A 12,353-nucleotide genomic window follows, 5' to 3' on the forward strand; every position below is an offset into this window, starting at 1 on the left:
GCCACAGCCAGCGAGCAGGTCAGGCCTCAGCTGCTGCTCGCCTCAGCCCCCTGCAGTTGCTCATCTGAAAATAGCTCTCCGCCCAGGGGGGACTGCAGCCTGGGCTCAGGAGCCCCAGGACGCCGGCACATCAGAGTTAGTGTGAGCTGCTAGTGCCGCGGACGCGCATCGGTACCGTTTCCGTGGACTTCCCTCATGATGGCGGACGCCTGCTGCCTCCTCTGCTTCACCAGGGCACTGTGTGACAGCATGGAGCAGGTCCCTGTAGGCAGAGCGGGGCGTCACTGAGGCAGCCGCCCTCCCAGAGAGCTGCCCCGTTCTGAGCACTGCTCTCTGTTGGAGGACCTGGCTGTACATCCCTGTCGGGTGACATCTGGTGACAGGAGTGTCGGGCCAGTCCTTCCTGTGCACTCACACCATGTCCCCCAGCAGTGAGGTAGGAGAGCTGCCCGTCCAGGGTTATTTTTAACCCACCATTGTCTCCTTGGCCTTCGAGTGTACCCACGTCTGGTCCGTCCATCCCAGACAAGGGAGAGAGAGGAGGGCACCAGAACAAACAGGCCCTTGGTCAGCGCCTGACCACTGGCCCACACAGCTGCCCCTCAGCAAGAGTGCGCTGCTGCACCCTGCCCTGAGCCTCCTGGACAGCAACCTTGGGGAGCGACGTACTCACCTTGCTGCTGGACACTGGACGGGGCCTGGGAGCAAGGGCGATCCTGGAGGAGACCTGGAGATGGAGGAGATGGCGGAGATGGCACTTGGGCCTGATGGGTTTTATCCTTGAACCTGGGACGGCATGGTCCCCAGCTTTGACTCGAGCGGGGACTGAGCCTCTCTGAGGAGACTGGCATCCCACTGATCTCATGGACTATATATAGCACCAAATACTTCAGCTACTCATATCTTCCTGGCAGAAGAAAGGAACAGGGGAACATTAGCTTCTCTCCATTGTTCCAGCTTGTGAGATGTGAAGGAGGGTGCATCCACGGGCCCACCGAGCTCCTATCCCCCACCTTCTGTTGGAAGAGACCACAGCCAAAGGGGACTTGAAAGACTGTCTACAGTGTGGTCCTTACGCTGTACCTCAGTCGAGTGGCAGAGACGTACCCGTGAATTAGAACAGAATGGCGGATCACTCATAATCAAAATGAACACTATGGACAGGGACATCTCTGGAGACCTGTGGGTACCCACGGAGCTGGCCCTGAGTCCACAGAGCGGCTTCACTCTTGAGGGTACGTGGGGGGCATGGTGAGGGACACGTGGCTGAGCAGGAGCCGAGCCTCGGAGAGCAGGTGCTGCGCCGTGGACCTTAGGCCCAGGGCCTCCGCAGACGGAGGACATGGGGCTGGGAGGCGGGCCACATCAGCCCCTGGCTCTGGCACAGAGCACGCTCCCTTCTGGACTTCGGCTAACTGCTTCCCTGCTCTGGAAGCTCGCCTCCCTCCTCAGGCTAGGGACACTGCTCAAAGGTGAGGCCGTCACAAACCCTCCACAGTCTCCTGAACACAGTGCCACATGGAGTCCTTCCACCTTCCTGTGCTCCACGGCCCGTTCGGTTGTTTTGTTAGTCAAGAGGAGTGACTGAAAGTCCCAGACAGAAACTTAAGAGAAGTCGAGCCCTTCTCTCCTGGTAAGGCTGGGCTGGAGGTGAGGAAACCGGCCACCTGCTTACCTCTGCTCTACCTTCCAGAAGTGGGGGCCTAGAGCCTCGTTGTCTGCCGCTGCTCCTCAGCCTGCTCAAGCTCAGGCAGCAGGAAGGCGCCTGTCTCCCCAGCACACATCTTGATGCTGTGCCGGGTCCTCTGCATCCTGTTGGGCAAAGGCCGTCCTGCAGGCACAGGTGACTCAAGAGGCTGAGTGGGGCTGTGTTCTGACTCTCTGAGGAGGAAGACATGGTATCGGGTGAACACCACCAGTCTCTCCAAGTATGTTGTGCGGAGTCTGCTTGTCCACCATCCCTCCACCTCTCTGTGCACCCATGTAATGCCTTTTTCCTGCTAAGACAGGGGGTCCCTGTGTCTTGGCATCTCCAGTCCCTAGACTTGCGTCAGGCATGAGGTTGTGCTCAGGGGCCAGTGTACGATGGTAGGGCTGGGGTAGGTTGTGCAGTACATCAGAAGGTTTGGTGGCTTTGGGTCCTCTTCTAGTTACCATAGACACATGGGTGATGTGGCAGTGAGGTGAATGAACAGGGAGGAGGTCAGGCAGGGGAGTGAGGCTGGAATAGGCTGTGTGTTCTTAGGCTGGCCACAGGCCTCAGAGTGTGTCCTTGGGTTGGATGTAGGATGCAGAGGGCAGGCTTAGAGTACAGGCTGCAGAGGGCAGGCTTAGAGTGCAGGCTACAGAGGGAAGGATTAGAGTGCAGGCTGCAGACGGCAGGATTAGAGTGCAGGCTGCAGAGGGAAGGATTAGAGTGCAGGCTGCAGAGGGCAGGCTTAGAGTGCAGACTGCAGAGGGGAGGATTAGAGTGCAGGCTGTAGAGGGCAGGCTTAGAGTGCAGGCTGCAGAGGGAAGGATTAGAGTGCAGGCTGCAGACGGCAGGATTAGAGTGTAGGCTGCAGAGGGCAGGCTTAGAGTACAGGCTGCAGAGGGAAGGATTAGAGTGCAGGCTGCAGACGGCAGGCTTAGAGTGCAGACTGCAGAGGGAAGGATTAGAGTGCAGGTGCAGAGGGCAGGAATAGAGTGCAGGCTGCAGAGGGTAGGGTTAGAGTGCAGGCTGCAGACGGCAGGATTAGAGTGTAGGCTGCAGAGGGCAGGATTAGAGTGCAGGTGCAGAGGGCAGGAATAGAGTGCAGGCTGCAGAGGGTAGGGTTAGAGTGTAGGCTGCAGAGGGCAGGATTAGAGTGCAGGTGCAGAGGGCAGGATTAGAGTGCAGGCTGCAGAGGGTAGGGTTAGAGTGCAGGCTGCAGAGGGCAGAATTAGAGTGCAGGTGTAGAGGGCAGGTTAGAGTGCAGGCTGCGGAGGGCAGGATTAGAGTGACCTGTTGCGATTGCTTCTAGGCAGACATTTAAGGTGAAATTGTTTATTAGGTGTCTGTGAAAACTCTTTTGGCCAAGCCTGTGAATTCGAATCCCTCTGGAGATGTTTGGTTGCCTGGTGTTCCTGGATCTAGCACTTAGGTGGCCTCCATTACTCAAGCTGCTTGGCCCTTGATTTCCGCATCTGTAAGATGGAGTTTTCGGGACCCACCACAAGTCACGACGATTTCCATACAACGTGGGCAGCAGTGCCTTGCACTTAGTTCCTTTGGCAGTGTACTCTTCCTCTTCCTCTTACCATCCCTGCAACGTGGACAGGTTTAGATGGAGCCTCAGAACCATGAACTAGGTGATTTAATAAGGAGTAAAAACACTTGGTGGTGTTCGCAGTTTTAAAGAAACAGCATCAACAATGGTTTTTGTTAATTTTGGTTTCCAAAATTAAAACAGATATTTGTAAAGGTTTTTTAAAGGTTATACAGGATATAATATATTGTTTTTGTTTATTTTACTTTCCCAAATGGACTTAAAATTGTCTTGCTTCATTTTTTAAACTCACTTGCAGGTGCTAGCTTGCTGGTGGCCTAGTTATTAAAGGTTCAGAGGAGGGAAGACTGGACGGCTGGCCTGAGTGTCAAGCAGTGTGTGCAGACCCTGCAGCTTGGGACACGGCCGCGGTGGGTGCTCAGAGCACCTCAGGTCTGTTGGAAAGCTGCTCGGCACCACCAGGTCTCTGCTCCCACTGCGCAGGGTCCAGCAGAGACTGAGCCCCAGCTGGTGTGCGTTACCCCATTCTCCTTTGTCCCCACCCCTCGTCCCCAGGGAGGCCTGCAGGTACTCTTCCCAAGGCTTCCTGTGAGGTGCGCACGTTGGTCCCTCGTCCTCCCCTTGGGCACTTAAGCCAGTTGGGGCAGAACACAAAAGGTGTGTCTTGGTGCTAGGCCTTGACGTGTGGAGAGTCTGGGGAGAGGCAGATTCCAGCACCCCTCAGCCAAGCCTGATCTCGGCTCCTTCAGCATGTGCTAAAGAGAGACGAAGAGGCTGAACACCTAGGGCACGTGGCCGCCACTCGAGGACTGCAGCCCACAGAGACCGGAGGCCACATGGCCCCTCTCCTGGAGCACTGTTCTCAGACTTGGGCCCCTCCTCCACCACCATCCTCCACACCCATCACTGGGTTGCGTTTTGAGCAGCAGTGGGACAGGAGGTGGTGGTCAGCGGACCTCAGGCCCTCGTTCTGTCTCCACCCTCCAGGAGCTGAGGTGCTGCACAGGCTAGGCACACAGCCCCCCCATATCTCAGGTAGACACACCTCCGCACCAGCTGCAGGTTCCCCTCCCTGGGGTGGCCATTCTTCCTCAGGTGCAGGAAACCCTATGCAGGGGACTCTCCCCTTGTTCTCCCAACAAGTGCTCACTGGGCAGCCATCAGACACAAGGTGTGGTTCATGCACTGAGGAGCAAGCGCTGTGTCTTCATTCCCGTGCAGAGCATCTGGACAAGACGTCCAAGGAATCACCACTGCATCACCGGGGAGTGACGGATCCAGAGAGGTGACGAAGCAGAGGCGATGGCGGCTGTGGCGGAGGGACCGCGAGGAGCACGGGAAGGCCGGGAGGACTCTGTGACGGGGGCATCTGTGCAGCAGGTCTGGAGCACGGTGACCCGAGAGCACCCAGGCAGAAGCAGGGCCGAGGTTCTGCAGGGAGCGATCTGGGTGCGTGGGAGCAGGGAGCCAGCAGGGGCAGAGCAAGGGAGGCAGGAGGCCGGCAGAGGAGAGGAGGCCTCAGCTGTCACCAGCGCTCTGGATGTCCTCTGCCCCCGAGAGGAAGCTGTCAAGGGGTCTGTGACTGTCTCAAGAAGCCACGCTGGCCGCTCCGTGGAGGGTGGACCCTGCGGGGCACGGTCAGAGGCAGAGAGGCCACTGGAGGGCCTGGCAGGTTCCCTGGACTTGTCCTTGGGGAAGTCGTGTGGGTGGCGAGGCGTGGTCCGACTGGGCGCAGAACCAGAGGGTTTGCTGTGGGTATGGGGTGCCCTCCTCTGAGCTCTGGGAGATCTGAGAGGACCAGGTGCTCAGGGAGTGTCAAGTGCTCAGGTGTGGACAACTGATTCTGAGAGGTCTGCAGACTCCCCCGGGAGATGGGGGCCTCGAATGTCTGGGAAGAAGTCTGAGATGGACATAAACACTTGGGGTTCTCAGCGCTTGATCAAGTGCATCCTTAAGCCTCAGAGCAGGAGGACCCTTCTGGCGGCTCCCCCTCAGCAGCCCGAGCTCCTAATGTGGGAGCTTGGGACCTCTGCTCTTCCTGCAGCACCCGGTCACCTCGGCCCTCGTCGGCCAGTCTTGGCTGCGCTTCATGACCGACCTGTCCTTTGCCGCGCGGTTGCACCTGACCACCACTCCTGGCCAGACTATCATGGTCACCAGGAGACTGGCCGACTCCCCCTTCATCTGTTCTCACCAGGCACCAAGGACCTTCAGCAAAGTTAAACCAGGTAGTTCAACTCCTTGCTCAAAGTGCCCCAGGTCCAGCATCTTACCAGAGAAGACCCCGTCCCCATAACAGCCTAAAATGTGCCCTGCAGTCTGACCACGCAGGCAGACTTCCTGCTGTCCACCACTGGGAGTGCTCTGTGAGTGAGCGCTTCCTGTGGGCTTGGGCCTGCCTGGACACCACCCAGTGCTGGGAGGTCACTGGAAAGACCCTGAGCACCACCCTGTGTCCAGTGGTCACCAGAGGCTGATTGCCACGTGTTAGGGTCCGTAAACAAGTCAAGATGGTGCCTGGCACTTTGCCAAGAGGAGTGGTTTGAGAACTTACGCCAGCAAGCCATTAAGATGATAGATTCCTTAAGAGACTGACTGCTGTGTCTAGATGAAGTCAATTAAGTTAAGCTGTGTGTAATCATTAAGATGATGATTCCTTATGGGTTGACTGCTATATCTAGTTTATGTTAATTAAGATAAGCTGTGTGTAATTAGTTATGTATATATACCCCTCCAGTCCTACAATACACGGCTCCCACTCCTGCTGTGTCAATCTTCACAAGTTGCTCGTCACCCCTCGGTGAGTTTGCTGCAGCCGGACTGCAGCAGATGGTGGCCCGTACAGGGAGCCCTGGGACACTCGGGGGTAAATGACGAGGAAAAGCTGCCCATCCGTAGAATAGATAGGACGGGAGCAAATCTGCTCGTCCCTAGATAGGGCAAGAGGAAATATGGCCATTTCGAGAAAATGGAGAGGATTGATGCAGTATGTTTGTGTCTTGTTTTGTCTTGCTGTATTGTATTGTCTTTGTGATGAAAATATGGAAGGGGTGAGAAGTAAATTGATAAGGGAAAGAGGCACCCCAGTGGAACCAAGAGCAGTTAGGGCATACGTTGATAGAAGCCCAGGAACTCTAGTCAGAAAGAAGAAAAAAGTTCAGAGGAGGAAGGATTACAGGAAAAAAGTTGCAGCAAAAGGCTATTACTAAATACTTTTCGTAACCAGCCGGCGGTGGCGGCGGCAGCCGGCTCTTCCCCTCCCAGGGAGCGGGACGCCACTGCTGAGAGCCCAAAGCCGGAGGCACGGTCTCGCAGGCTCTTAAATGGCTCCCACTGCCCCCCCCCCCCGCCCCGGGCTATTTTGCCCAGCCAGCTGGAGCCTGACTGGCTCGCGACGTCTCAAGCCCCTGCTGAACTCCTAGCCTCTTCGCCTCCCTGTGGGAGTCTAAGCGTTTCATCTAGGAATTTAGAGAACCGCGGCTGGAGTTTTCTTGTTTTCTCAAGTTGTTGTGTTCTGTGAGGAGAGGCTCAGGCTGTGGAGGACCGTCGCTTCTCAGCTTGTCAGTGCCGGTGCCTCAGTGGACTTAGAATGGCCTCAGCAGCTGTCACCTGGCCTCCGAGTGGCATCACTGCCACGAGCCATGCTGGCTCCTCTGCTGAGTGGCCTCCGGACCCCTTGAAGTTAGCCGGCCCTTGGGCCTGGCCTTTCTGCGCTCTGCGGGGCAGTGGATGGCCCGTCCTGTCTTCCTAAGCTGCATTGCACAGATGTTCCAGGGCATGGGTCTCCTGGGTTCCCAGCATCGTCTGGGCCTCCTCAGCACCTGCCAGTCACTTAGTCCCCAGCAGGCTGCGTCTCTACCCCCAGGTGGGCTCTGTGTGAAGCAGGCCCAGACGGGCCAGAAGAGGCAGCGGAGTCCTATCTCTGATGCCCTGATTCCAGGGGTGTCCCAGGGCATGCTGCTTGTTCACTGACAGAGCAGATCATACCCCAGAGAGAAGAGAGCGAGCTTTACAGAGAGCTGCTCCGAACCGAGGCCTCAAAGGAGTGTGTATTTCCAAATGAGGACGATCTCAAGAACTTTGCTCAGAGTGCCTGATTTGGAGCCGGGAACGCCGTTCCAGGCAGCTGGTTCTGAGGTCTGACCCAGCCAGGGCCCTGGGGCTCCTGGGTACAGGTGAGCTTGCTGGCCTCCCCATCCTGACGGCAGGTTGTAGATGGCGGAGGTCCCTTGGCAGCCTGCCGTCCTGCCACACTGCATTGCACTCTGTCTGCTCCCTGCTACTGAACAGCTTGAGGAAGCAGAGCCTGATCTCCTTTCCCATAGACGCAGACCTCTAAAACCCAGCAGAAGCCAAGATCCCATGTTGAGAGCCACAACCAAGTCAGGATGGCACCTGGCATTTTGCTAGAAGGAGTGGTTGAGGGGTAGCGCCAGCGAGCCATTAAGATGATGATAATTAAGTTAAGCTGTGTAGAATTAAGATCATGACTGATTGCTGTAACTGGATGATGCTAAATTGAAACAAGCTGTGTATTCAGTTGTGTATATAAACCTCTGCTGTCCGGCAATAAGGCGGCTCCTGCTACCTCGGGTGCCCACTACTTTTGAGTTCTCGCGGAGTTTCCATTGAGTTCTGGTGGAGTTCTCAGAGTTCCCGTTGGGTTCTGGCAATAAAGTAGTTCCTGTTTGAACCTACAAGTGGCTCGTGACCTCCCAGTTATTTGTGCCCAGTCGGACTGCGGCAATCCTGGGCTGTGGTTCCCACCACTCTGCCTCTGGCTGCCTCCAGATGATTCCAGCCGGCTCTGGAGAGGTAGTCAGCACCCAGCAGCCCAGATACTGCTGGATCTGAAGTCGCATTTTACAAAATGGGTGTAGTGTGCTGCTTCTTTAGAAAACAGCAGGTGAGACTCTGAGCCTCTGTGCAGGAGGAGGTTGGGGGGTCTTGACACTTGCAACTCCACCCCAGCTCAGCGGTGAGTCCTGGGCAGGGTCCTCCAGAGGCCGAGAGAGCAGCCAAAGTGGCTGGGATGCAGGGGAGGGCTTTGGGTTCTCACAGAAGAGTCCTAGTTATTTTACCTTAAAAGTTTACCCTTGAGGGACAAATCACAAGCTTGCTGTTGACTGGGCAGGACGTTTCGGCCAGGAGAGGCCAGTGGAGGCAAGTCCCTCCATAGAGAGCTTTCCATAGCTAAAGATGGTTCTTGGTAGGAGGTGCGCCTGGCACCCACTCAGGCCTGGAAGACTCGGCAGAGGGCTTGCAGAAGCCTGAGGGAGGAGAGCTCCTCCTGGGCCCTGCTGTCCACCTCGGCACGCTGCCTTGTCTGCAGACCTGGCCTGGAGAGTGTCTGCCCCTCCCTGAGGCGGGCGCCTTCCTCCTGGGACTGCCCTCCTGCTGCCGAGCGCTGGCAGATTCAGGGTACCACCAGCAGGAGGTGGGCGCCTGGAGTGGGGCCTGCCTGGCTGCCCAGTCCCCAGCGACCAGTCCCTCAGCATGGCCTTTCTCTTAAGAGCAACTACAGAAAACAAAAGTCCAGTCCAAGACGCAAAAGTCTTGTGTCCCAAGGGCGACTGAGCCACACACTCCGCCTCTCTGTGTCTCTGGTGTGGTTCCTGAGAGTGGTTCTGATTCTCTATTACTAATCCGAGTACCCTGAACTAGGACAGCTCACGTTTTCCGCTTTTCTTTGTTTCCAAAATTCAAAATACCTTTTGGAAGTCACTCCCTTTGTTCTGCTACGCACATTAACAAGACTCTGGAGATACTCATTCAAGAGCCGGCCTTCCTGGGCGAGGTGCAGTGGCCATGTGATCCCAGCTACTGGGGGGCTGAGGCAGGAGGGTGGAAGTCCAAGGCCAGTCTGGACAACTTATGGAGACCTTGTCTCAAAATTAAAACAAAAACAAAACCCGGGGCCGGAGGTGGGTGGCTCACGCTGGGGCACATGCCTCCCGTGTGGAGGCCCAGGGCTCCACCCCAGTGCTGTGGCAAAGAGAGCCAGCCTCTGCATGTGGCTGCTTAGGTCCCAGAGCCTCAGAGCTCTTGGACGGCTCCTCCCCAGGGGACGGCGGCTGTGCCCTGAGTCTTTCCTGAACCCGAGCGGGAGCCCCAGAAGGCCATCTGTGAGTGGGACACACAGGCACATCCAGGACACTGCCCCGTGCCAGTCTGCTCTCTGGAGGAAGAGCTCAGTTACTTGTCCCACGGGCTCCATGGCCTGCCTTGGTGGGCAGCCAGGTCGGCTGTGGGAAAACAGCTCTCCTTCTCGGGACTGGACTTTGCCGAAAGGGAAGCAGAGAGAGACTGCAGGAAAGGGGCTGTGGCAGGCCCCTGCCTGGCCTCTGGCTTTCTGTCCAGGCTACGCAGGGCGCAGAGTCCAGGAGGTCCGTGCAGGACTGACAGGCAGGCCTGCGTTTGGGGCCACAGACATTCCCGTGGACAGGTGGGGACCCACAGCGGGAACGGCAGGCCGGCTCACCCCGTGCATCTGGAAGGGGAGGTGGACCACATGGGCCCTGTCCCACGGCCCCTCCGCAGGCTGCCTTGGTGGCCTGCAGGGTGGGTGCTGATGGCTGCCCGTGATATTCCTGTACAGACCCTGTGGCTGCTGGAGGGAGAAGCCCACCCGGGAGCCCACAGCCTTGCCCCCACAGTCCTGCCGAGGGCCTGGTGTCTTCCTGGACCCGAGGCCGGTCTCCACCTCGCTGCTTCATTTGTTTTTCTGCCCTCTCTGCTGTGTAGCACGCGGGTCACCCTCTGACCCAGAACCTGGCACAGCAGTGGCCTGGTCTCCCCTCGGCTCCTCCCCAGGCCGCGCACCTAGCTCATCCTCCTACTGCAGCCTGGACACTTACACTTCACCCCTCGCCCGTGGTGACGTTCCACATGCGAGACGAACCCGCGGCCTCTCTGTCCCCATCTCCCTACCTCTGCTTTTCACAGTGCACATTTGTCTATATATTACTTTTATAAGGAAATAATAGATCATGCAGAGTGAGGCCAAATGTGCTGATTCCCAGATAACACCTGGTCTCGGCGGTGGGTGCAGGCAGCCCACAGCAGCTCCGAGAGGCTTGCGGAGCCACGTGGGATGCCTTGGTTGTTGAATGATGATGCTTCCCCAGGCTGATGCTGTGGTGTGATCACAGAGAAGGCAAGTAACTTTCCCAAGGTCACACAGTAGCAAATGACAGGACCTGGCACTGGAGCCCCATTTTGGTTTTTGTGGCCCTGGGTGTTGAACCCAGGGCCTCACACGTGCTAGGCAAGCGCTCCACCACTGAGCTGCACCCAGCTCTTTTGATTTCATTTTGAGACAGGGTCTCCCTTAGTCGCCCAGATGGGCCTGGAGTGTGGGGCCCTCCTGCCTCAGCCTCTTGAGTGGCTGTGATCACAGGTGAGGGCCCGTGTCGCCCCAGCCTCAACTCATCCCCAGCATCTTCAGTTTTAGGGACAATTTCCCTTAGGGAGAAAGAAAGAGGTGAAGTGCCGGGCACCATCGAGTTTGTCAGTAAGAGGGGGTTGGGAGAGACTCCTTTGGTGGTGCTTTGTCTCCTCCTCGGCAGTGACCACAGCTGCTGGATGCTGTGTCTCTGTGTAGGGTGGCGTGTGAGCGTGTGCAGGGAGCCGGGCAGCGAGGGCCGCTGAGATGAGGATGAGTCCTACCACTTTACTGAAGCCAGATTTAAAGAGAGGTAGTTAGTGTAGTTAGGTAAGTCGGGTCTCATATCCAGTCAATAAAGGAAATAGAATTCAGTCTGAGCCTGGGAAACCAGAACAACCTCTGGGAGATTGAAATGTTAATGTTTCTAAGGCCTGGCCCATCCCAAAGAACGGGTAACCAAGTAGCTCCCTGCAAGACAGGGAGATGGCAACCACACCACCCAGGCCCTTCCTGCCCAGATCACTCCTCCCTGCCCCAATGCCCACCTGCCTTCCACCTGGGTCCTTCCCACCTGCATCCCCCACCAATGCAGGATAGAGGAAGATGAGCCAAATGGAGGACAGGAATGTAGAAGAACAAAAGAAGACCTTAGGTATAAACCAGGGAAGACCGCCCATTTCCACGGACTCCGCCTTTCAGGTCCCCTCTTCCTGGGTGGGAAGTCTTTTCTGCTACCCTTTAATAAAGCCTTCCACTTCCCACTCTGCACTGGCCTCCACGTGCTTCTCTGGTGCCGTGCTTCAGCATTCAGGGAAGCAGCAACTCTTCACGGTAAACAGTCTGACACTCCTTCTCTCAGCACCCTGACAGAGCCAAACCAGGAAAGAAAGCAAGCTTCAGAAATGGGAATCCTCAGGCTTCTTCAGGAAGTGTTGACTGCATCCTCAAGGAGAGTCTGCTGAAATGTCAGAGCAATCCTGCTTCCTTGCACCAACTCCTCCTATAAAAACAAAGGAGGCCAAACCCAAAGGACCACGTGGCACGCGGGACTTCAGCCCTGCCTGTGGACCCAGGTCTTGCTGACGTGTCCATGTGTGTTTGATCTGGTGTGCTGGCAACAAATAACTTGATGGTAATCAGAACTTTTCTCGCAAAATTAACTTGCAGACTCACTGGCGGGACCTGGTGCTCAAGGTGGCGCTGTGGGAGGACAACCCATTGTGGTACCCACTGGATTCCAGAAAACCGCTGTTCTGAGGGAAAAAAAAGAACATTCACTTGTAAATGTTTTATGTTTTAAGGTATATTAATTTAATAACTACTGTCAATAACTCTGTGGCTTCAGTTGCCGCAGTCTTGGCTGGGCACAGAATCACGAGCCACCACACAGCTTTGTAGATTCAAACAGCAAATCTTTATTCCCGAACTCACACCGGCCTCCACACACGCTCTGGGGCAATCCCAGTTCTGCTGCCACCCAATTCACCTACTCCACGAGGCTTTCTTTCCCCAAAATGCTCTCTGAATCTCACGAGAACTCAATGGGAGCTCAGGCAGCAGGAACGATAATCCTCAACATCGAACTTCCCTAAAATCCAAGGTCTAAAACTGGGAACGCCCTTAACCCAAGGAGCGGGATACTTCCTCAAACCTGATCAGCTCTAAACCCGGATCCGCCTTGGTCTTTGAGCAAGGTCACCTTACATGCAATGTCAACA

The 12,353-nt window shown here is 56.3% G+C and overlaps 1 protein-coding gene across 4 annotated transcripts in view; it reads right to left on the minus strand.

Annotated features, from left to right (window-relative positions):
* The window catches only part of MYOZ2 (myozenin 2), a 34,460-nt gene extending 33,447 nt beyond the window's left edge, over positions 1 to 1,013 (minus strand). For 2 of the 4 annotated variants that reach the window (XR_014023282.1, XM_081304028.1), the window contains exons 1-2: positions 674 to 1,013; positions 176 to 262 (exon numbers count right to left, since the gene is read on the minus strand). Coding sequence is in view for 3 of the 4 variants with exons in the window: in XM_081304028.1 (XP_081160154.1) it covers positions 176 to 262; positions 674 to 851 (265 nt within the window). In the remaining variant the exon portion in view is untranslated. Of the gene's footprint in view, positions 1 to 175; positions 263 to 355; positions 394 to 673 lie in introns of those variants that run through there. The other 2 variants (XM_081304031.1, XM_081304029.1) reach the window with 2 other exon arrangements.
* Between the last annotated feature and the right edge of the window lie 11,340 nt (positions 1,014 to 12,353).

Source organism: Spermophilus citellus (genome assembly GCF_964194105.1).
Source record: "Spermophilus citellus genome assembly, chromosome: 8".
Taxonomy (NCBI): domain Eukaryota; kingdom Metazoa; phylum Chordata; class Mammalia; order Rodentia; family Sciuridae; genus Spermophilus; species Spermophilus citellus.